Genomic DNA, 23,874 nt, shown 5'->3' on the forward strand with positions numbered 1-23,874 from the left:
TACGCTTTTCCACCTCTCCCGCTAATTACATTAGTGGTTCGGAAGCTCACTCAACAATCCCTCACAATGATCCTAGTTGCTCCCACATGGGCTTGACAACTATGGTTCACAACCCTGTTGAAACTATCAATAGTTCCTCATCAAAAGTTACATTTCTCCCCCAAGCTTCTTACTCAGAACCATGGAAAGATAAGACATCCAGATCCCAGTCAACTCAACCTTGCAATCTGGCACCTGAAGTTTTAGAATTTGGCTACCGTAACCTCCGATCAGACTGCTTGAACGTAATTAAAGAGGCTAGAGGTCCTACCACAAGAGCATGCTATGCAGCAAAATGGAAACGATTTGCAATTTATTGTACTAAAAACCAAATCAATCCGTTAGATGCCTGAACTCAAAACATCATTTGCTATCTGTTACACCTACAACGTGCTAACTTAGCATATACGTCTATACGATTACATCTTGCCACTATAGGGGCTTACCTACAAAACAGACAACACTTGTCTTTGTTTCAAGTACCCGCTATCAAAGTCTTTATGGAAGGACTCAAAAAAATCATTACTCCTAGACTTCCACCTTCTCCTGTGTGAAATCTTAATATAGTCCTTACAAGACTCATGGGCCCACCATTTGAGCCTATGCACAGATGCGAATTACAATTTCTAACTTGGAAAGTAGCCTTCCTTATAGCCATGACATCTCTTCGGAGAGTTGGTGAGCTCCACGCACTAACCATTTTTACAAATTCACCAAAATAAAGTGGTTCTTGGAACTAACCCAAAATTTATAGCCAAAGTCGTTTCTGCTTTTCATCTCAACCAGTCTGTTGAGTTACCAGTCTTTTTTCCTCAACCAGACTGAGTAGCAGAATGTGCTCTTCACATATTAGATGTAAAAAGAACGATACTTTATTACATTGAAAGAACCAAACCTTTTAGGAAGACAAAACAACTCTTTGTGGCTTGCTCACCACCACATAAGGGCAACCTCATTTCAAAAGCAGGTATTGCACGCTGGATAGTTAAGTGCATACAGATATGCTACCTCAAAGCTAAATGCACCTTAACAGTTCCCACTAAAGCGCATTCTACACTCAAGATAGGGGCTTCCATGGCATTTTTAGGAAACATACCCTTAAATGACATTTGCAAAGCTGCAACATGGTCTACACCACACACATTCACAAAACACTATTGTGTAGATGTGTTAGCAAAACAACAAGCTAGTGGGCCAGGCTGTTTTAAGAACAATATTTCAGACCACTGCAACAGATACAGGTTAGCCACCACTTGGGAAAGAACTGCTATATAGTCTACGCTAACGCATATCATCTACAGCTCATATGCTTCGAATGGAAAATGCTACTTTCCCAGTAAGAATCTGTTCTTGGCATATAGAGCTGTAGATTCATATGCACCCACCGCCTCCCCGAGTACCTTTACCTGTTGCAGTATTATCTTACTTAGATACACTATACATGGACATCACTTTCTACTCTTACTAACTCAATCATCACCTTTACGGCAAAACAATCTACGGATGGAGTCGATGCCCATGGGCACTATCACCGAAAGGAGGAGTCACCTACCTCGTGACTACAAAGACTTCTTTGAAGAAAAACAAAGTGCAAACATCCGAGCCCAACACCAGATGGTGATCTATGCTAACGCATATGAATCTACAGCGCTGTATGCCAAGAACAGATGCATATTCGGTAAGTAGCATTCTCCTTCTACTAGGAACATTGTTACTGAAGGCAGGTACCCTTTTCAGTCCTTTTGGAATAGGCACTGATTTCTCTTAAGGGTGGTTCCTTGATACTTCAGATTGCTGCTCCACTTTATCAACTGCTCCCTTACAGTCTCATCTTGCATATCATTGTACCAGCTAGGTGCTTCCAAAGTATGTAAACACCCCACATACAGTTCAATATTTTCTCCCCGTAATTGAGCTTTGGGGGGAAAAAGTTTGCCATCCGCAACTATATTTAGTTTCACCTCCTCGTTCTCCTGTAGTGCCATACATGTCCATCCATACATGTCGATCTCTTCTAAATCCATGTCGTCTTCCTCTATTCTACTTGTTTAAGTAGAATTCTTAGCTCCTGTCTACCTTCAAACTCCAAGTTGTGTTTCAATAGGACTAATTTTCTTTTTAACATAAAACAGCACTATCTATTGCTTCAGGATAGGGTTTAAACGTTTCTTCCCAACCTTCTCTCATCATCACCAGCTCACCAGGACTCTATAGGAGCACTGAGTGGGGCTATACCAGTTTCCATATTGCTATAGCCCCATATTTACAATAGATGACGATGTGCACAGCAGTGCAAACTTATCAATTTAATGTGGCATCACATTTCCACATACTTACTTTATTTCTTTTAGTCTGCAAATGTATTTTGTTTTGAGAAAAAACGAAAAAAAACAAAATACAATTAGTCACCTACAAAACCAAACCAGTGCTAGGAAGTGTCAAAAACATCACTTGCGGTTTGACATTGTCACCCTTTCCTGCTTGTTCCATAGGTTAGGGTGCTGGGTGGGCACAATTTTCAGTTATTTGCACCTCTACTCCGATCCTATGAATGCAATAGTGCTTGATACTTTACAATAGGCAATGCTTGTTAGATTTCGGCAATGGGTTGCAAGATATTTTTCTTTAGCAAGTGGGGCATACTAAAGCTCACCTGCTTAAGCTTATTCAGTGTGGAGCCTCCAATCTCTGCTTCTGCACCAAATGTTGTGTCCTTACAGCGCCGCGTGTTAGATTAATTTTAAACACACTGGGGCTGTCTAAATATTTCACTGTGCTTAAGGTTGTGTCATCTGGCAATTGGAGGGTTTTACAGCTAAGGACCCAGGTGGGTATTTAAGGGAGTTCTACCTACCTCAGATCTGCCATTCCCCTTGTGGACGTTTTTGCTGTTAACATAGGAAGGCTTGAATCCTTTGAAAGTCAAAAACATATGCAGCAATTTAGCCACAAGCAGAGAATGTGGCAAGAGGAGACCAGTCTGTAACAAAAAGAAAAGAACAGACATTTTGCAAAACAGAAATCATTGTCAACCTAAGGAATCCCAGTCTAGCTCCTCTTCACGCCAGCCTGGTGAGAGAGGCTCTTCAAACCTGGAATTCTGACTATGCCAGAACCTCTACTGCTCCGGTAGGAGGTTGTTTCCCGCTTGTCTCTCAGATGTGGACAGATTCAATAGCAGACAGACTGGTCCAGCAAATAATTTTTCAGGGTTATTTCACCAGAGTTCTCAGAGCCGCATTTTGTTTACACTACTTGGCCCGTGGAAAGTTTGAGAAAGAAAGCTCTGCGGGCAGTATTTCTCAGTTGCTAGTCAAGTTGCTGATGTTCTTCTACATCAGAGGGACCTCAGATGTTACTCCGGTGTTTTTATCTTGCAGAAAGTCTCATGTAATTATCGAATGATTATGGACTTGAGATTTCTGAACAATAACATCCCAACGACTCCTTTCAAGATGAATACATTACAAGTGATCCCTTTCATCACATCTGGGAATTTTCTCACCAAGGCAGGTTTACAGGATGCCTACCTACCAATAGCGCCATTACAACAGAGGTTTCTGTGCTTTGCGGTAGGGAGTTATCACTGACAGTTCAAGGAGGTTACCTTTGTGTTGATAGACTTCCCCGAGAGTATTTAGCAAGGTTCTACCCTTTCTTCATGACAGAGGTATAATAGTCCACCTATACCTGCATGATCTCCTAATCCTGTCTGCCCCACACAACAGGTCCTTGGAGGATAAGAAGATAACAGTCCAGACCTTGGAGAGATTTGGGTTTCTAATAAACTGGCAGAAGTCGTGCAGCAGTCCATCTCAGAGGGTGGAATACATATGGGCCATATTCAACATGACTCTTTCAAAGGAACCTTTTACGAAGCCTATGGGTGAAATCGAGAGTGGTTGCAGATATAAGGGAATATGGTAATTTTCTGAACTTTCCCTACACTGTGCTTCTCTCCTGCTTATTATTTTTGAAGACATACCCATTGTGTGTTTTCTTCTTGCAGGCAGCAACGCTGAGTCTTTTCCTCTTGTCATGGCAGCATTTGTGACCATTTGCGCTTTACATCCTCATTCACTGGTTACCGTGTTGAGAGAATTAAGAGGAACTAATCCCTGTGACTTCAGCAAGGGGAAAGTCTCACTTGGTGGTTGACTCCCACTTTGGACAGGGGGACCTGTTTTGCCTAATCCAATCCAGTTGTACTGCAAACGCCAGCAGCAGGGGTTAGAGTGTGGTGCTAACATATCGGGTCTCTCTGGGTTAGGTCCGAGAGGGGGATATTTTCCAACTGGAAAAAATGCCAGCCTGGAGAGCGATCTTAGTTTCTTAGAACTTGTAACAGGGAGAAAGCACTCCCTGTACTACGTTGTCCAATAGATCTGTTCATGGGCCAAGTGTAATTTATTGAATCTCAGGGTGATATATATCAGGGAGTCCTGGAACACAAAGGCGGACTCACTTAGCGCACTGTTTTCGAGTTCACAGGACTTTGTCCTCAGCCTAGTGATTTGATATCCAGAAGATGGGAGGTCCCTATAATCAAACTATTTGCTACCTACCAGAACTTGCAGCTTCTACAGTTGTCCTCGAGACATAGGCAGTGGGGGCTCACACACTCACCAGTCCTAAGCCACAAAGACTTATTTATGTTATCTCCCTCTCCCAATTCCCTTAATTCCCAAAATTCTGTCAAGGCTCCAAAGTGGTTGCAGCAGAGATGATTCCAGTCCTTCCTTTCTGGACTAGTAGTTTCCGCTTTCTGAACTTATTGTGTTGGAACAGGAATGGATTCTTCCATTGTCTCCTTCCCCCTATCTCAGCCCCTATGACGTCTAGACTCCCTGGCACATTCAAGACTATTAGTCTGGAGGTTGAGAGGGAGGATTGTTTGAATAAAGGTTACTCTCTTTCTGTGTTCAAGTCATTACAGAAGGGGATCACAAATAAAACCAATAGTCATCATTGGAACTCCTGTGCAGAAAGAGATCTTTTTCCCTATAGAAGCCTCAGTCACCTATATTTTCCAGATTATGCAGGAGGGCTTTGAGAAGGTGCAAGCAGGTTCCACCCTTAGACTTCAGGGGTCCGCAATAAGGCCCTCCTGATTTCTGAGTTCTAAATTATCCTTAGCCGAATCACTAGTATTAAAGTTCTTCAGAAATGTTGACCTCTTGAGATCTAGGGGCCATAACCCTTTCCAAGCTTGGTATCTCCTTTTGTTCCTGTCTTTCCTGCAGAAATCACATTTTTTGCCTCTGAAGTTCACATCAGAGATTATTGACTCTCAAAATTATTATTTACGGGCCATTAATTTCGTGAAACATTTAGAAGAGTTGGGCGCTTTCGTCTGTCAACATCCATACCGCAGGAATTTTGAAGATCATATGGTTCCATCCTTAGACTCCCAATGTATTCCTAAAGCCAGTACTGACTTTCATAAGATTAAGAAATTATCCATTCTGCTGTTTTAAAAATTCTTTTAAATTGAAATTTCCAACCTTACAATAATAAAATATTTACCATCAACATGTGTCGCCCCCCATGCATTATACCTCTCCGATTCCAATTGGTGCCAGGATAGGTAATCAGGTGTTGACGAACCAGCATATAGTAGACATATGCAGCAGTTGGGTCCTCTTTTCCTTCCTATGTTTCACAACCTGTATGGGGTGTAGTCCACTCTATTACCAGATCTCCCGCTCCCGTAGCCATTTTGGCCTCTGTCCATTATTCCTCCTCCAGATGCCCCAGGTCGTATTCCTGTTTCTCCCTTAGTCTAGTCGTCGGGCCAGGTGACATTAATCACCTTTCCCCCAATAGCAGTCATAGTGAGTCTGACCTCTAATGGGTTGTATTCTGGGAGTGCCAAAGGGCCGGCTTCTTAAGTGCCCAACGTATGACGGAGATATAACTAGAGGAGGAACTGTAATCTATGCTGCTCAAATTCCCCTGATATACAATCATAGGGTAACATATGGTATGTCTGCTAGAAATCACCTACTTTGGAAATGCCCAACCTGTCCCAATTCTTTAAAGCCCTTAGTCTTGCAGTTTCAGACAACCATGTACCGGTCCATTGTGCTTCCTGTTTTACCCTTGAATTGTACCAGTGAAGACCCGCTGATCCATCTCCTTAATGCGGTTAGGGCTATTAGAATCTTTCTTAGGAGATCAGCAGAGTATATGGTCTCAGATGCTATGTTTGTCAAATTTGGCTCAGTTAGGAGGGGTGAAAAACCTTCCTCTACCACATTAGCTAGATGGATGAAACCAGTAATCGACTCTGCGTACAAGGATTGTGGACGACAAATTCTCAAACCAATAAACGCCCATTCTACTAGAGGAATGGAAGCTTCTCGGCCTGAGTGGACAGGGGTCTTCATAAGAGAGATTTATGAAGCTGCTACCTGGACCTCTATCTCTACATTTATTTTGCACTATAGATTAATTATATAGCTCACGTCTCTGATTTAGACTTTGATTCAAAGCTTGTTTGGAGAGCTATTTCAAACTAGTAGTTATTCTTCCTTTATTTTCTCTTCCCTCCGATATTCTCTTTTCAAGTGAAATATGAAACGTGAGACAATATCATAAACTGATGTTTTCAAGGATAGGTTTTGAATGAGGAATACAGATTCTTATCTATTCTGTTTCATTCTGTTTCTGTTTGTGTGTCCCTTTGACTAATGAAGGGTTATAGATCGGGCATACCTCATTTAGTAAGGAACAAGACGATGAAGGGTTAGAGGAGGTGATGCTCAGATTATTTACCAGTAATCTTCATTACTCCAATTCCTCCTTACTCATCCCTACGACAGCACCACATCCCATTGACGTTTCTCATATCAAAACATCACAAGACTGTCATGTTCTGAACTGGAATGATCACATTAGATTCCAATTGAATATCCCAGAGTATGGCAGTTGAGACAGGATCTGGAACAGTGAAGAGAATCTCTGTATGCCGTTCGTGTTTGATCAAGAATACATAACAAAACCCAGTATTGGTGTCTGAAAGAAACACATTAGTGATAGATTCCTTACCTTAGAATTACCCCCAGGCGTCAGACTGGATCCGAAAAGTTTTCGTCAGCAGTACCACTGCGCGTCGGAAGGTGGCGTTGTGCGGCTCTGCGCCCATCGTTGGCGTCATGGTCGCCGGGATGACGTCGCGGCAGCTACTTAGACACCGCCCTCGCGCACTGACATAAGTTCTTTTTCCGCACCAGCAAGGGCAGATCCGGCAAGAGCAAGTACCCCATGTCACTTTTTGACTGAGTGTTTTTAAGATTTTTTGTCTCCTTTTTTTTTAGTCTATCGACTCCTGGTGCCGAGGAGGGATGCCCAGTTTTATGTCCTGCGGAGCCTGTCACCGCATGATGTCGGTGACCGACCGACCTCCACAACCCCCAGGTCATGCTCCGACTGTCAGGCCATGGCACCGAAAACTTTACAGGAGCTTTCACGAAAGTTGCTGGAAGCCCGGCACCATCACCATTCTTTGGGTTCTAAGTCCACACCCTCTGGGTCAGGTTAGTCGAGGCACTCGAAGAAGTCGAAGAAGCGCCATCGCTCTCCGACTTCCCTCGCCGGTCGCGCGACTCGGCTGAGGGTGCGGGCGGTGCCACCCCTGTGGCTCCAGCGGAGCCTGTGCAGTCGACACCAGCCTACCCACCCTTACCCTTTCTGGGTCCGGGAGCAACTCAGGCCCAGGTGCAAGATTTTCTTGCAGCCATGTCTGCCCTTTCTGGGCCGTCGGCCCCTGCCAGTGTGCCTTCGCACCGGCGGGGTTCCTTGCCTTGTGCTGCCAGCTGCTTCGATCCCGGTGATGTGGATCCCCTTGTATCCAGGCCTCTATCCCAGTCGACGCCTGTTGATCTTACGACTCCTCCGCCGGCTTCGACTCCGCCTGTACCGCCTGTGACATCGTCCGGTCCCTCGGACGACGTCAGCCCGGTCCCTCGGACGACGTCGGCTTCGGTTTCAGCCCCGAACTGAACACGGCACGGGTCCGGCTTTGTTCAACGCCGATTCCGACGCCGATGGGGGATTTCTATCCCTATGTTCAGCCTCCATCTTTTCGACCTGTTCCTCAGGCCATGAAGGAAGGGGAAGACTGGGAAGAACCCTCTCATACAGCAGTGTCAGTTGGATGAGGACTGGGCAGAATTTTAGGGGATGCCAGTGGTCTTGACCAATCGCCTGACCATGGCTCCCTGTCTCCTCCCTCTGGGGCTTCGGAGGAGGCAGCGACCTGTGCTGTGGTTTTGCATAGGGCAGCCTAAGCCCTTGACCTCAAACTTCCTACGGTGGCCCTGAGGACTAACCTCCTCACTTCGGAGCCTCTGCTGCCATTCAATGGGCACTTGGTCCAGGCCCACCACAGGGGCTCCTGTGGATAGGAACATGGCCAGACCCCACCGCCTGGCTCCGGGCGACCCTGCTTTTCTGTCCACCCACCCCACTCCCGAGAGTCTGGTTATCCAGGCCCCTACTTCCCAGAGCGCATTCCCTACCACCCCTCCGTATAGTGAATCCAAGAAGCTGGAGCAGTTTGGTAAGAAACTGTTTTCATCTGCCAGCTTAGTGCTGCGGTCGGTGAATACCACATGACTCTTGGGCCGTTATTCCCACTCTGTGTGGGATATGGTTGCGTGAGTGCTGGCTCAGTGTCCAGAGGATGCCCGGACTCTGCTCTCCCAGGCTGTTGCTGAAGGGAGGGATGCAGCGAAGTTCACCATACGATGTGGAGTGGATACCGCGGACTCGCTAGGCAGAGCAATTTCCACAACGTTGGCACTTCGCCGCCATGCCTGGCTGCGGTCCACTGGCTTTTCGGGGATGTCTAAAACTTCCTTATGGACATGCCCTTTGATGGCCGTCGCCTTTTTGGAGCGCTTTAAGGAGTCTCGGGCTACGGCCAAGTCCTTAGGCCTTTCTACCACGCACACTGCCACTTCTGCTTTTCATCCATTTTGTGGCCACGGAAGGGGCGCCCAAAACGTTTGTTCAGCTACAAGCCGCAGAACCACCCTACAGGTGGCCGTAGACGTGTGCCCCGCCATGGCGGGCCAGCTGGCGGTTCAGTCCACCTCCAACCCTGCAGCTTCTGCCTCAAAGCCTTCCTAGTCCGAGCTTTAAGGCCCATAAAACGCCAGTGGGCGGCAGGATTCGCCATCACCTCCCCCACTGGCGCACCATCACATCGGACAGGTGGATGCTGCAAATTGTCAGGACCTTTCAAGACTACCCCTCCAGCCATGCCACCCCAGTACCCCCGCATGTCGGGGGATCATCTGCAACTTCTGCAAGAGGAAGTTACGGCCCTCTTGGTCAAGGGGGCCATTTAGCACGTTCCTGTGCCAGAAGTAGGTTGTGGTTGCTATTCCCGCTACTTTCTGGTACCCAAGAAGGACAAGGGACTGCGTCCTATCTTGGACCTCAGGAATGTCAACCGCTTCCTCCGGAAGGAGAAGTTCAAGATGTTGACGCTGGATCAGGTCTTATCTGCTCTTGACCCTGGAGACTGGATGGTAGCGTTGGACTTGCAGGACACACATTTCCACATTCCAGTCCTGCCGGCCCACTGGCGTTACCTCCGGTTCATGGTAGGTCAGGAGCATGTTCAGTTCACCGTGCTCCCCTTTGGCCTTACCAGTGCCCCTCGAAAGTGATGGCGGTGGTCGCAGCCCATCTGCGCAGATCAGGGGTTCCAGTCTTCCCCTATCTCGACAAATGGTTGTTGAAGGCGGGCTCGCCCCAGACAGTCATCTCCCACCTCCAGACTATAGCCGACCCCCTGCATTTGCTGGGGTTCTCCATCAACGTGCTAAAGTCGCACCTGGTTCACTCCCAGAATCTCCCTTTCATAGGGGTGGTTCTGGACTCGAAGCAGTTTCGGGTTTATCCTCCCGAGCAGCGAGTCTGGTATATTTAGGCTATGATTCCGATCTTTCAGCCTCTATCCCAGGTTTCGGTCAGGATGACCTTCCGGCCGCTGGGCCTGATGGCATCCTGCATCCTGTTGGTACATCATGCCAGGTGGCATATGCGGGTTCTGCAGTGGGACCTGAAGTCCCAGTGTGCACAGCATCAGGGCAACCTGTCTGATCACGTGCAGATCTCGGAGGGCACTGCACGACAATTGTAGTGGTGGCTCACGAATCGCGATTGGGTCAATGGCAGATCCCTCTCCCTTCCCCAACTGGAGCACACAGTGGTGACGGATGCTTCCCTCTTGGGATGGGGTGGCCACATGGGAAAGGCGGAGATCAGAGTGCTCTGGTCTCAGGTGGAATCCGAGCTCCACATCAACCTTCTGGAGCTTCGGGCGATCCGACTTGCACTGAAGGCATTCCTTCCTTCTGTCCGAGGAAGTGTGGTGTAGGTGTTCACAGACAACACCACCGCCATGTGGTACTGCAACAAACCAGGCGGGTGGGGTCGTGGACCCTATGTCAGGAGGCTCTGCACCACTGGACATGGCTGGAACATCAGGGCATTTCCTTGGTGGTTCAACGCCTGGCAGGTTCTCTGAATACCAGGGCGGACAAACTCAGCCGTCGTTGCATGATGGATCGGGAATGGCGTCTGAACTCGGACGTGGCGCAAGGTCTCTTTCAATAGTGGGGAGATCCTTTGTTAGATCTATTCTCCACCGAAGAGAACGCACAATGTCAGCAGTTCTGCACGTTGAAATTTCCAAGGCGGCACTCACTCGGCGACGCTTTTCGGCACGAGTGGAGTTGTGGTCTGTTGTACGCCCTTCTGCCACTTCTGTCCAGAGTGCTGAAGAAGATCAGGAGCGACTGGGCCCAAGTCATCCTTGTGGATCCGGATTGGGCACAAAGATACTGGTATCCCGAGCTACTCAGCATGACCATCGATCCCCCGATTCGACTGCCTCTTTGGGAGGATCTTCTGTCGCAGTAGCAGGGGACGGTCCTCCACCCGAACCTATTCAGCCTCCACCTCCATGTGTAGAGATTGAGCGGCGACAGTTGACAGCTTTCGACATTCCTCCCGAAGTCTGTGATGTCATCTTGGCAGCCAGGCGTTCCTACACTAAGACGGTATACGCCTGCAGGTGGAACACATTTGTGGCATGGTGTACAGCAAAGGCTGTGGATAGCCTTTCTGCCCCTCTTTCAGAGTTTCTTCTGTTCCTTCTTTCTTTGGCCCAGCAGGGCTCTGCTCTGGGCACTATCAATGGCTATCTTTCTGCTATTTCGGCCTTTCTCAGGCTCTCTGATCAGCCCTCTCTTTTCAAGTCCCCTGTTGTAAATAGATTCCTTAAAGGCATTACGCACGTTTCCTCCTGTTCCTTTCGTGATGCCTCAGTGGGATTTGAATCTTGTTTTGACCTATTTGATGTGTGCTCCTTTTGAGCCACTTCGTAACTGTCCTCTTCATCTTCTAACTTTAAAGACTGCCTTCCTGGTTGCCATCACCTCTGCCAGAAGAGTGAGTGAACTCCAGGCTCTTTCTTGTAAACCTCCTTTTCTATCTGTCCATCGGACAAAGTTGTCCTACGAACACGCCCATCTTTTCTACCAAAGGTTTGTTACTGCCTTTCACATCGGGCAGACCCTCACTTTGCCCCACTTCTTTCCGCCTCCGCATCCTACTAGAGAGGAAGAGAGGCTCCACCTTCTGGACCCAAAACGTGCGCTCTCATTCTATCAGAACCGCACACAACAGTTCCTGACGGATAACCAGCTCTTTGTTGGCTACATAGGCGCCGAGAAAGGTCGGGCTGTGCACAAGCAGACCATCTCTCGGTGGGTCGTTCTGTGCATCAAAGCATACTATTCTTTGGCTAAAAAGGAGCCTCCAGTGGGGCTACGCGCCCATTCTACCAGGGCGACAGCAGCCACTGCAGCATTGGGACGTGGTGTGCCCCTGCAAGACATCTGTCGGGCAGCTACGTAAGCCTCGCTGCACACTTTTACTAAGCACTACTACCTGGGCAGTGTCCGGAAAGACCTCCAAAAAGACTGTATATGCCTGCAGATGGAACACATTTTTGGCATGGTGCACAGCAAAGGCTGTTGATCCCCTTTCCGCCCCTCTTTCTGAGGTTCTCTTGTTCCTCTTTTCTCTGGCCCAGCAGGGCTCTGCTCTGGGCACTCTAAAAGGCTACCTCTCGGCCATTTCAGCCTTTCTTAGGCTTCCTGATCAGCCTTTTTTTTTAAAGTCCCTTGTAGTAAATCGCTTCCTTAAGGGCATTACTCATCTTTTTCATCCTGTTCCCTTCGTAATGCCCAGTGAGACTTGAATTTGGTTCTTACATATCTTATGTGCGCTCCCTTTGAGCCGCTACATATCTATCCTCTCAGGCTTCTGACTTTGAAAACTGCCTTTCTGGTGGCCATCACCTCTTCGTGCAGGATGAGTGAGCTCCAAGCTCTTTATTCTAAACCTCCTTTTCTGACTGTTCATCTGGACAAGGTTGTCCTTCGAACTCGTCCTTCCTCCCTTCCCAAAGGGGTTACTCCTTTCCATATTTGACAGACCATCACTTTGCCCACCTTCTTTTCGCCTTTGCATCCTTCCAAAGAAGAAGAGAGGCTCCACCATCTGGATCCAAAGTGTGCTCTTTCCTTTTACTTGAATTGCACAAAACAATTCCGGGTGGATGACCAACTCTTTGTTGGCTACGTGGGTGCCAAAAAAGGTCGGGCCGTGCACAAACTGACCATTTCTAGATGGGTCGTTTTGTGCATCAAAGCTTGTTATTCCTTGGCAAAGAAGGAGCTGCCAGTGGGGTTGCGCCCTCATTCCACCAGAGCGACGGCAGCTACCACTGCTTTGGGACGTGGAGTCCACCTTAATGACATCAGTCAGGCAGCTACGTGGGCATCACTGCACATGTTCATAAGACATTACTGCCTAGACAGCCATGTCCAGAGAGACAGCTTCTTTGGCCGTTCTGTTCTCCAGGACTTTCTGGTGTAAACTTGGTTCGCAGACCCACCTCCAGGGTTGGTTTTGCTGAGGTATCTATTCTAAGGTAAGGTATCTATAACTAACTGTTTATTTCAGATGAAAACGTTACTTGCCTTCGGTAACGATATATCTGTAAGAAACATAAGTTAGTTATAGATTCCTTACCGCCCCAAACATCCCCCCATTCTGAGAACTGACTTCTAGGCTTAAGGATTTCCTTTCAGGGCCCTTGTTTTGTGCACCAGTGTTCAGTGTCTTGCATCGTTCTGCGCTTCTGGCGTGGAAAGTCGTGTACAGAACGGACGCCAGCGCACGAGGTGGGCGTCTAAGTAGCTACCGCGACATCATCCCGGCAACCACGACGCCAACGACGAACGCCGAGCCGACCGACGCCACCCTTCGACGCGCAGGGGTACTGCTGACGAAAAACTTTCCAGATCCAGTCTGATGTCTGGGGTAATTGTCAGGTAAGGAATCTATCACTAACCTATGTTTCTTACAGACATATTGTTAGCAAAGGTACGTAACTTGTTCTTTACAAACAAACCTGACTGGTCCTGATATGGAATTGTGTCTTTATTACACAGGGAGATCGCGCAACCACACCATATAATAAACCACTTTGCTCACACATGTTTGTTTTATGTAAGTAACAACGAAATGTTTTGTTTTTATTGAATACATCCATAAGGCAAACAGGCACCAATTTTCATTTTTTGTTAGCCTTTCAGGGGATGTTTCTTCACCTGACTTGTTTGGAAGTATCCATGAAGATTTCAGCTTGACATCTGTAAGTTTATTTGCTTTGATATTAATTTTATTACTAATAGTTTACAGGCACTTGACAAATATATATATATTAAAAAACGGTGTCAAGAAGTATATTTTGTGTGTGCTGCTGGCTAATGTTTTGTGAAGCACTTCTTTTCAAGGTGGGTCTTTTTTATATTGCAAAAAAAAGTGTGCACTAGTTGTCATCCATATTAATACACATTGTGCCTCCTACTCAGGCAAAAATCACCACTTGCCAACATTTTTTAACCAAGATTGATGGCATGGCTAAATGCTTGTAGAGATTCACAAAGATGTACTTAAGAGAAGCAAAGATAGCACAGTGCTTCACTCTCTTCAAAATATGACCACAGACTAAAATGAAGCGCATGGAGCAGTAGCGGCAACTTAGAAAGTGCAATCTAAGCTGTGATATGTTGAAACATGTGACTGTCAGTAATGTGTGAATGAACCCCCTGGTGAGAGAGTGCACTTTCCACCAATATGTTTGTGCCTCATGCATATTGTGGAAATATTTCCGATAGACAATATATGTCATAAACCTATCATAAAGATAAACAGAAATGCCACAGAACACAAATAATTAGTACATTAACTCTTTAGTAAGTTGATCTGAATTTGGGACCAGAGTAATTACTCTAGCAGAGCAATGACTATAGCAGACATATTCAAGAGCACTGAAATGTGTGTCAGCAGAAAGAGCAATAATTCAGCAGGACAAGGAGGGAATGGATAGGGAAGGTTGATAGGCTAAGGCTCGTATTGAACAGAGAAAGTACATTGTTCAGCAAACAAGGTCCTATGCGTTGCTACCACCCTCTGTGCTTCATATGGGAAAGTCCAATACTCCTACAGATTGACCAACAGACAACTTCACTGCCACCACACTAATGGAATATTGGATACACCTGCAATTTCTGCTGACCACCCACCAAATGCCTGCATGCTAATCCTAACCAATGCACCTCCAAACTCTTGTGTAAAAAGGAAGTATCTACTCACATCCTTCATTGATCTGAAGCCCTGCAGTCACCTCTTTTATTGTGCTCTTCTAGATCCTTTCCTGTTTTGCATCTTTGGATTAATAGCCGTTTGAGGGCTAACTTATGCCCGGACCCACCATCCTTTTCCTTACCCATCCACCAGCCGCATGTCTGCTTAATCCAGAATATCCGTTTTGACCTGCTGGCAGCAGAAAAGGAGCATTCAACTCGACAGGACCACACAACAGCCTGCCACCTAGTTGCTAATCTTTATAAAGAAAAACAGCACATGTACCAACATCTCCTAGTTTGATGTGAAATGCTACGGCTTCCATCTTCTGTTGAGCTCTTCCAGAACTTGCAGTCTGATGGACCCCTAAGTTTATGGCCATCTTGTAAGGAAATGTCTCTTCTGTATGTTCACCCCAAGGTTTTTTGACTGATGCAGCTGGTTTATCGGCTCTGAGATTGCACTGAGGCCTGCAAACTTGACCTCAGTGCCAGTGTCCGGACCCTAAAGTGTATGACGAATTGACTGTACCCAATTGGAAATGGCTAACACCTGTAAGTGCCTAGTAAACGGTACCTAGGGCATGTAGGTTAGAGGGGTACCCCAGGGCTTGCAGCACTGATTGTGCCACCGTGGAGGTTGCCAAAGTAAACAAATCCCCCAGTCTGCCACTGCAGACTGAAAGAGAAGTCATGCACTGCTAGCTTGACTTTGCCATTTAGAGCAATGGCAAAGCCACCTCTTCTCCTGGACAAGTAGCTCTGGCAGGGCACCGGGCCCTAAAGCCAGGGTGCAAGATAAGACACAGGTTTTACATTTACTTTACATGTCCTGACAGTAAAACATATGTAACCACCGTTTTTACGATGCAAAGACTTGGTCTCCCAATTGGCAAGTACATGGTTACACTCTGAACACTCCTGAACAGTGCAACCAAAATGGGCAAATTTATCAAACAACTCATTACATGAAGCCTGATTAGTATCTCTGGTCGAAATTAATGTAACTTGTTGCAGTGTGCAGCTTTAGCAAAGCTGACACCTTGTTGCATTTAAAACTCCTGTGTCTTCCTTGGCACGCATGGAACCTGCTCCACAAGACCGCTTTCTGCCCTCCTAGAGAGATGTGCTAACGACTTTCCGGCAGGGGAACAATGATGGATTGCAGGCCATGGAGATGTCACCTACCTCCTGCAGGTCGGCACTTGGGTGTTACCCCCAGAAGGCATGCTTCAGAAGTGAAGGCGCCTTTGAAGGGCAGATGTGCTGTACCAGGGGGAGGGCTGCCCCATTGTTGAGTTAGATCAACCAATGAAATGGGACACCCAATATTCCAAGGAACTCTGGTAATACAGTCATACAAAGAACAGTGTTGCCCTTGGAATCACATTGATATAAGTATTTCTGGCCTCAGTAAGGTTCAACATATTTCGACACATTCATATCTTAGCTTATTTAAGTATTAACTTTATACTGATTCTCCAATTCAAATACAGTAAACTAAATAATGTAGGCGCTCCAAGTGACGGCGCAGTGTAAAGTGCAAAAAAGTGAGCCAAACAATATGTAAAAACTGGTGTCCGTAAAATGTATAATATGTTCAAAGAGAAAGATCTCTCAACCAAAAAGGACAGTCACTCATATTCATCTGATAATAGTCATATTCAGATTTAAGAAGTCCAACAGTATATGATATAGTTAGACTCTGCAAATGTCGACATTTCAGCCCCACACACAAAATCCCACAAGATCTTCCTCAGGACAAAGGAAATGGCTGCACGGTGACTAAATGCAGTTAATGTCTTAGTTTATTCATAGTCATAATTTTGTCAGTATGGATCTCAAAACCATATCATAAACACTGTCTTGTAGGCTCACTCTAATGTCTCAAGCTGTTGCTCGGAAAATGTGGGGCCTGACTATGAATAGACTAAAACATTAAATGCAGAGCACAGTCAAGCCAAGAGAACTCCAAGGGTCAGCTGACTGGCCTTCTGTTCACAGTACAGGGACACAACAGCTTAAGAAGCCTGCAGGGGTAAGTTGGTAGCCCAAAGTCTCCCAAGCCTCTACCATCCCCACTGTGAGCATCGAGGACCAAGATCCTACACACACAGTTGCACCCGAGTACGTTGAGCCTGGAAGTGCTGTCCCAGAATTACTGGGACACTCAAAGGGGAGTTATCGATGCAGGAAGGATTGAACTGTGACTGCAACAGGCAACTGTTAGTTAAGTGGCTACTGGACTTCGGCAAGACCAGAGAGGTCTGCCATTGATGTTGACTATGCAACCAGAACCTCTTAACCTTCTTCGTGGACCTAGGAATCCCTGCGGGAAGCCTCTTGTTGACCGCGTCACATCCACAGCATCCTTAGAGCATCTTCTGCATCCTTCATTTCTTGCATCTGGACCACTCCATAGGAATCCATTTGAACATGGATAAAGTGTCTGGAACTGCTGAAGGACTGCCTCTCCTGTGGAGGTAACTGTTCTTGAGGACCTGACTAGCTCCTGCTGGAGTTAGTCACCCCAAGTACTTCCTACAATGCATTAACACTTACTTGTTCTTAAAAAGTTTCTAAGTGTTTAGTTTGTTGACTTCCCAAGGCTTGTTCACAGTTGAATAAAATCGCTTTGATTTATTACTGCTTCTAAATCTATATCTCTGGAGCCCTCCTGTGGATCTTTTTCACTCTAGTGCCCAAATTCTTATAAAAATGCAGTCAATGTTTATAAATGAATGTCGGATTTCTTGTGTGTCGGCTCGATTTCTTCTCCAATTTTTTGAGGCTGTTTGAATGTTTAACGCTTGTACCTCTGTATAAGCCTTGCTAGTCAGTGTTGAGTTGAGGGTTTTACCATTTAAACCTACTGTACCTAAAGGGGTTGGTAAGTGTATTACACAGTGAGGTTGCACAACCACACCATATAATACACCACATTTTCTCACACATCTTATGCTGAAATTCAGTGTCATCACCTTACACAGTGCACAAACCACACCCATAACTAAGTGATGCAGTGGAATGCACATGCAGTATTGTGCTATTTAGTTAATTTAGGCCTTTAACAACCAAAAGCCCTGATACCTGATATTCGAAATGAACTACTAGTGCCATGCAATTCCCACACAATACTGTTATCCCACAAATACTACACTACAGCCACTATATGTTCTGCTGATTATTTAACACCCTACTCTCAACATGTGGTTCAAGTGGTCCTTTGAATGCATGCTGCGCTTGGACGTCCTCTATTTTATACTGTACCATTGAGCAATAGTTGCCTTTTCTGCCCCTTAAGTAGTGCTATTCATGATCATTGAATGCTTGGTGTCTTTGCCCCTTTATATTTTGCTATGTACTGTTATACATGAATACTCAGAATTTGGTGACATTGCTCCCCATTATGTATTGGACTTTCAAATATGTTGCTATAGAGGACCAATACATATTTAATAACCTTGTGTGTTAATGCAGTAGAATTTAGGTACCTGGTGCCCCTGCTACCGTCTCATTAACCAACAATGTTGTCACCCAAACTCTGCTTGTTGTTCTCCTATGCTCCTGCACTCCCTTAGTCATTGGCCTCCAAGGTTACTTTTGCCTTTCCTCCTAGCTTACCCTGACCTAATTTTCCTCATGGAAACCGGGTTGAACCTTGCTTTGGCACCGGACATCACCACAGCCATCTCCCCAGCTACAAGATTGCCAGGAAAAGCAGACGTCACAAGACCGGAATCACCATCATCCACACAGATATCACCAGCTGCACCTTTTCCATGGACAGGTCATCCTCCAGCATGGAACACCTGTTGTTCAACCTCCATGTCGTAGCCAACTTCATTTAAACAGTGCTCTCATCTACAGACCACTGGTACAGCGCTTTGTCTTTAGTGATTCCATCACAGTCTTTGTTGGTCCTCACGCCCTTGATGCAAGCAATTTCATCCTCCTTGGAAACCAGAACTTCCACCTGGAAGAGTACGCCGGTCCCAACTCAAGAATACTCATTAAAGACCTTGATGGCATGGGCCTTACCCAATGAGTAAATGCACCTACCCGCTCTAGCAGAGCACATCGATGTCGGCACCAACAGAAAAAAGAAATCTTCGCCATTGTGAAAGATTTCTCCTCACCCTCGGCTGCCTCCAACTTATCACCCGCTTCTCAGGACCTTTGCAACAATCTCTTTCAGTTATTCAGCAACAAAATCACTTCCTTTTACACCAACTTAAGCCCACAACTTGACTTGACAGAGCTCACCAAACACCTCCCAATCTTAGCCAAAGAACCAATGTTAAAGACATGGCCTGTCATCACACAGAAGAAATCGCTGCCACCATGGAGTCCATCTACTTAGGGACGCCTGCCCCACCATGCCTGCTCCATAGGACTGTAACTTATCAGCGCTGTTAAAGCTTTCAGCCTTAGAGTGGTCTTTCCCCAAACATTTTGTCTTACTCCTACATTTTTACTGATTTCGTTTTTGTTGGGCTTAGGACTCTGTGCACTTTACCACTGCTAAAGTTGTGTGTGCTCTTCTTTAAACATGGTGAAATTGGCTTACACCCATTTGACACATTTAATTTACTTCTAAGTCCCTATTAAAGTGGTACTACATGTACGCAGTTCCTGTGAATTAAATGCTATTAATGGGTCTGCAGGACTGATTGTGCTAGACAATAAGACAAAACGGGTATAGATGTTGGTAGGATGGGTCATCTCTGACTTTATAGGGTGGAGGAGCTGTCACCTACCAAACCTGCACATCACAAAGGCTCTACCTGAGCACACACGCAAAGTCTTTCACACCAGTCTTTTGTACCCCCAGATAAACTGGGTCAAGGAGGCAGGAAATCCCAAACACTACTGATGGGTGTAAACCTCCAGAACCTTCTCCTACTTCAAAGCTGGTACCAAGTATAAATATTGGGCCCTCAGACCCAACTCTTCAGTGCAGCTCTGGACCTGTGGTAGACTCTGAAGGGTTGCTGTGCTGTTCGGCTACGAGGAGGACTGCTACTCTACTGCCTGAGTGAAAATGACTGAACCTGCTTCGTGAACCCAGGACCACCTGAGTGACTCCAAGGGATAGTTGTCCATAGGGACAGAAAAGGCTCCAACCACTTTGAACCCAGCATCTGGACTCGGTCTACTGTGAGTCTTGCCCCCTAAGTGGTGCCACCTCAGTCCTGGACCCTTGGAAGTTGGTCTGAGGCTGCTTTGCCAGCCCAGCTGTGGCCCAAGCAGAACCAACGCATTGCAGCACATTGCCTCGAAGTCCTGCATCAGAACCGGCAAGACACATCCCTGATGCAGAACCCTGCAGCTCTTCAAAACTGCAGCTGCTCAATGCCTCCTCAGCTCAGGACCTCGCATCCCTGCCCCTAAACTCCTCGTAACAGCAGCTGTGCGTTTCATCAATGCGCAGAATCTTGCATCGCAATTCTGCAGCTCATTGCAGTCACCACTGTGCGATGCATTCTTGATGCAGGACCTCACATTGCAGCCCGTCAGAACTGCAGCTGCGCAGTGCATCCTCCATGCGAGGTCATGCAACTCTCCGTAACCTGGATTTAAGGTTCTTTGTTAAGTGGGCCTAACTTGATCCCTGTATCTGGCCCACACCATCGCAGCTGGTCTAAACTTGTGGCTTTGTCCCAGTTTGGTGCAAACACATAACCACATTTGGCGCATTGTGGTTTGTAGGCACTATTTTCACTTAAACATTTAAAACTGCTTATTTCAAATTATACTGATTGGATATTTGCTATTTTAGTCTCAAATACTTTATTACATTTTACTCTATTTTTTTTAATTGGGTAGGATTTTTCTTGGGTGGGGTTTTTACTTTAGTACAGTTTAAAGTGCTACATAAGTACTTTACACATTTCCTCTAAGTTAACCCTGAGAACTTTGTTCATAGCTACTAGAGGTCTAAGCGCAAGTTCATTTGGAGTTTGCTTGTGACTTCACATCTAAATTATGGTTGTTACTAGAGCAGGGTTTCACCCCTCTCAACCAATAATGCAGTTTTCTACAAGCGCCATGCTCACACCCATTATGAATACTGCTACCTCATCTGCGATCATCCCAGATGTTTGGAAACAATGCAACTGTCCTTCAATTGCTGAAGAAACTTTGTGGACCCTTCCATCTCCCTAATACCATTACTTGCCAAGGTCTCAGAGAAAATCATTAACAGACACCTCACCCGGTACCTCAACGACCACCAACACCTCAACACCACTCAATCTGGTTTCAGACCCAACCACAGTACAGAACCTGCCATCATCACCCCCACGGATTACATCTGCATGGCCACCACCCTAAGGACCTCTCTGCATCATTTAACACTGCCTGCCTCCCCATCCTCATCCAATGTCTACATGACAACGAAATCCAAGGACATGCTCTTCAATGGATCTGCTCCTCTCTGACTGGAAGAACCTAGTCAGGTCAATCTGGCACCATACACCTGAGATCCCCTGGCCTAATCTGCAGAGTTCTGCAACCTTCCTCCTTGAGCCCAACTATCTTCAACGCACATGGTCCCTCTAGCCAGCATCATCTGCTCTTGCTTTACTAGCATCCTCTGCCAACGGTCCCAGACCGTGCTCTCCCAAGCTTTGCCGATGGGAGGGATGCAGCTAAGTTCGGTGTGGACTAGACACCATGAACTCACGAGGCGGATCGGTTTCTTCGATAGTATCCCTGCGATGCCACGCCTGATTGAGGACTACTGGCTTATCTGGGGATGTCCAGTCCTCACTCATGAACATGCCGTTTCATGGCTCCTGTCTTTTCGGTGTCAAAGCAGATTTGGTACTGGAGTGCATTAAGGACAGCAGGGCTATGGCCAGGTCCTTGGGCCCTTCTATTGCCTATTGTCACCCTCAATCCGCCTTTAGCAGCCATGGAAGGGGCATACATCCGCGTCCTTACCCGCCCAGCCACCACAGGGCACAAGTTTGCCACCCTCTGCATGGCCGTGAACACGGTTCCTACCGGCCCCATGGGTCGGGTGTTCAGTGGTCAGGTCAGTCCAACAATCCCCCGGCAGCTGCAGTTTCCAAATCCTCCTAGCCCGGCCTGTTTACCATCGTGGACACCCAGTGGGCGAAAGGATTCTCCATCACCTGCCAGTCCAATACATCGTACAGGTGGGTTTAGCAGGTTGTCCGAAGGGGCTACTCCCTCCCCTTCGAGACTACCCCTCTCTCCATACCACCTACTTATGGAAGGCTGATGGAGGACCACCTATGTTTTCCAGCAAGTAAGTGATGGCTCTTTTGACCAAAGGCGACATAGAGACAGTGCCAATGCCAGAAGTAGGTCGGGGTTGCTATTTCCGCTACTTTCTGGTGGGAAACAGCCTTTACAATGCAGCCATTACCACGCACCCTTAACAACGCATAACTCTGTACAACACATGTTGTACCATGTAAAATTTTACCATGCATATACCTTTACCACACATGCCTTTACAGCGCAAATGTAAGTATTTTGAAGGCAAGTAAAAAGCATATATATATATATATATATATATATATATATATATATATATATATATATATATATATATATATATATATATATATATATATATAATATATTCTCACAGCACACGTTCTCCAGTCTCTCAAGAACGACGTCCAGGCCAGCTTAGTTTCAAAAAACCGGTGTTTATTTCACAGCCCACTCTGGGCTGTGAAATAAACACCGGTTTTTTGAAACTAAGCTGGCCTGGACGTCGTTCTTGAGAGACTGGAGAACGTGTGCTGTGAAAACGTAGGGAGTGGCGCTCCCGTCCTGGCCCGCCGCTGCAAGCGGCCACTTATGCTTCGCGCCAACACAGGAGTTGGATATATAAAAATATATATATATATATATATATATATATATATATTACCTACTAGTTAGGACCTACTATCCATAGGAAATCTGCAACATTCTATTTGGAATAACTTTGGCGCTGGTGGAAGAATCTTCTCAAATTTCTCCAAGAAAATGGCCTGCTCCGCTCCTTCCCTGAAAGTTTGGGGGTGATTCGTGAAGCGGGGGCCGAGAAAAAAGGGCGATCCCAAAACGTGTTTTCCCCGTGCAATTTTCCATAGGACCTTTAGCCAGGGCTACAGCCCGAACGGCTGAACGGATGTACTCCAAATTTGGCAAAAAGGTGGCGTTCTGTTCGCAGATCACGCTTTTTGTTGAATGGTGTAAATCCGTTCAGTAGTTCCTGAGAAAATCATAAGTATATCTATAGGAGCTTACCGTACTCTGTACTGTACTCTGTAGGGTACGCGTACCTTCCCGAGCACGAGCTGTTTGCTGATTGGATGTCAACTGTCTGTCAACACGCCAAACCAGGAAGTGTTGGCAGCCATCTTGTCCCTCGGTAGAACCGAGGCATAAGAAAGCAGAAAACAAACGCGCAAAACACGCAAGGACCCCGTGAAAAGAAAAGAAAAACCCGGTCTGCTTTTTTAAAAATTAGCCTCCAGGGCACCAAATGCCGGGGGCAAATTAAAAAAAAAGAGTGTGGGGCCCCCCCGCAGCCCCGGGGACCACCACCCCCGGGGCTTTGTTAGTAAGTATGCGGAGGGGCTCACGGCCCCCCAGCTGCCCCTGGGACCGCCACCCCCCGGGGCTTTGTTTAAAAAAAAAAATAATAATAACCTGGGGGGGGGGGGGCTCAAGCCCCCCACACGCCCCGGGGACCGCCACCTCCCCGGGGCACTAATATGCAAAATAGGGGAGTCCGTGACGGACCCCCCAGCCCGGGGGACCACCACCCCCCGGGGCTCCGTAGATGTTGGGAGGGGGGCTGCGCGGCCCTCCTCTTGGAGCCCTCGATGGCCCTGGGGACCACCCCCCCCCCAGGGCCGGCTCCTGCAGTGCTCCCACCCTTCCACAGCAAACTGCTTTGATTTTTGAAAAAGAGAGCAGGAAACCTGCTCTCAAACCAAAGCGGATTGGATTGCTTTGCTGTATGGGGAGCAGCATGTTAGCTGCTCCACATGCAGAAAAGCAATGCTGGCTCCCGCAGGATGCGTGGAGCCGGCAGGGACTGTGGGGGGCTTGGGGACCCCCC

General features: G+C 46.8%; 1 protein-coding gene across 3 annotated transcripts in view; it reads left to right on the forward strand.

Moving 5' to 3' along the window:
* EXOC2 (exocyst complex component 2) overlaps positions 1 to 23,874 on the forward strand; it is a 948,514-nt gene that overhangs the window by 679,676 nt on the left and 244,964 nt on the right. For all 3 annotated transcript variants that reach the window (XM_078688027.1, XM_078688028.1, XM_078688025.1), the window contains one exon: positions 13,717 to 13,783. In XM_078688027.1, coding sequence (XP_078544153.1) covers positions 13,717 to 13,783 — 67 coding nt within the window. The remainder of the gene's footprint in view (positions 1 to 13,716; positions 13,784 to 23,874) is intronic.

The sequence above is a fragment of the Lissotriton helveticus genome, chromosome 4_1, assembly GCF_964261635.1.
Source record: "Lissotriton helveticus chromosome 4_1, aLisHel1.1, whole genome shotgun sequence".
Taxonomy (NCBI): domain Eukaryota; kingdom Metazoa; phylum Chordata; class Amphibia; order Caudata; family Salamandridae; genus Lissotriton; species Lissotriton helveticus.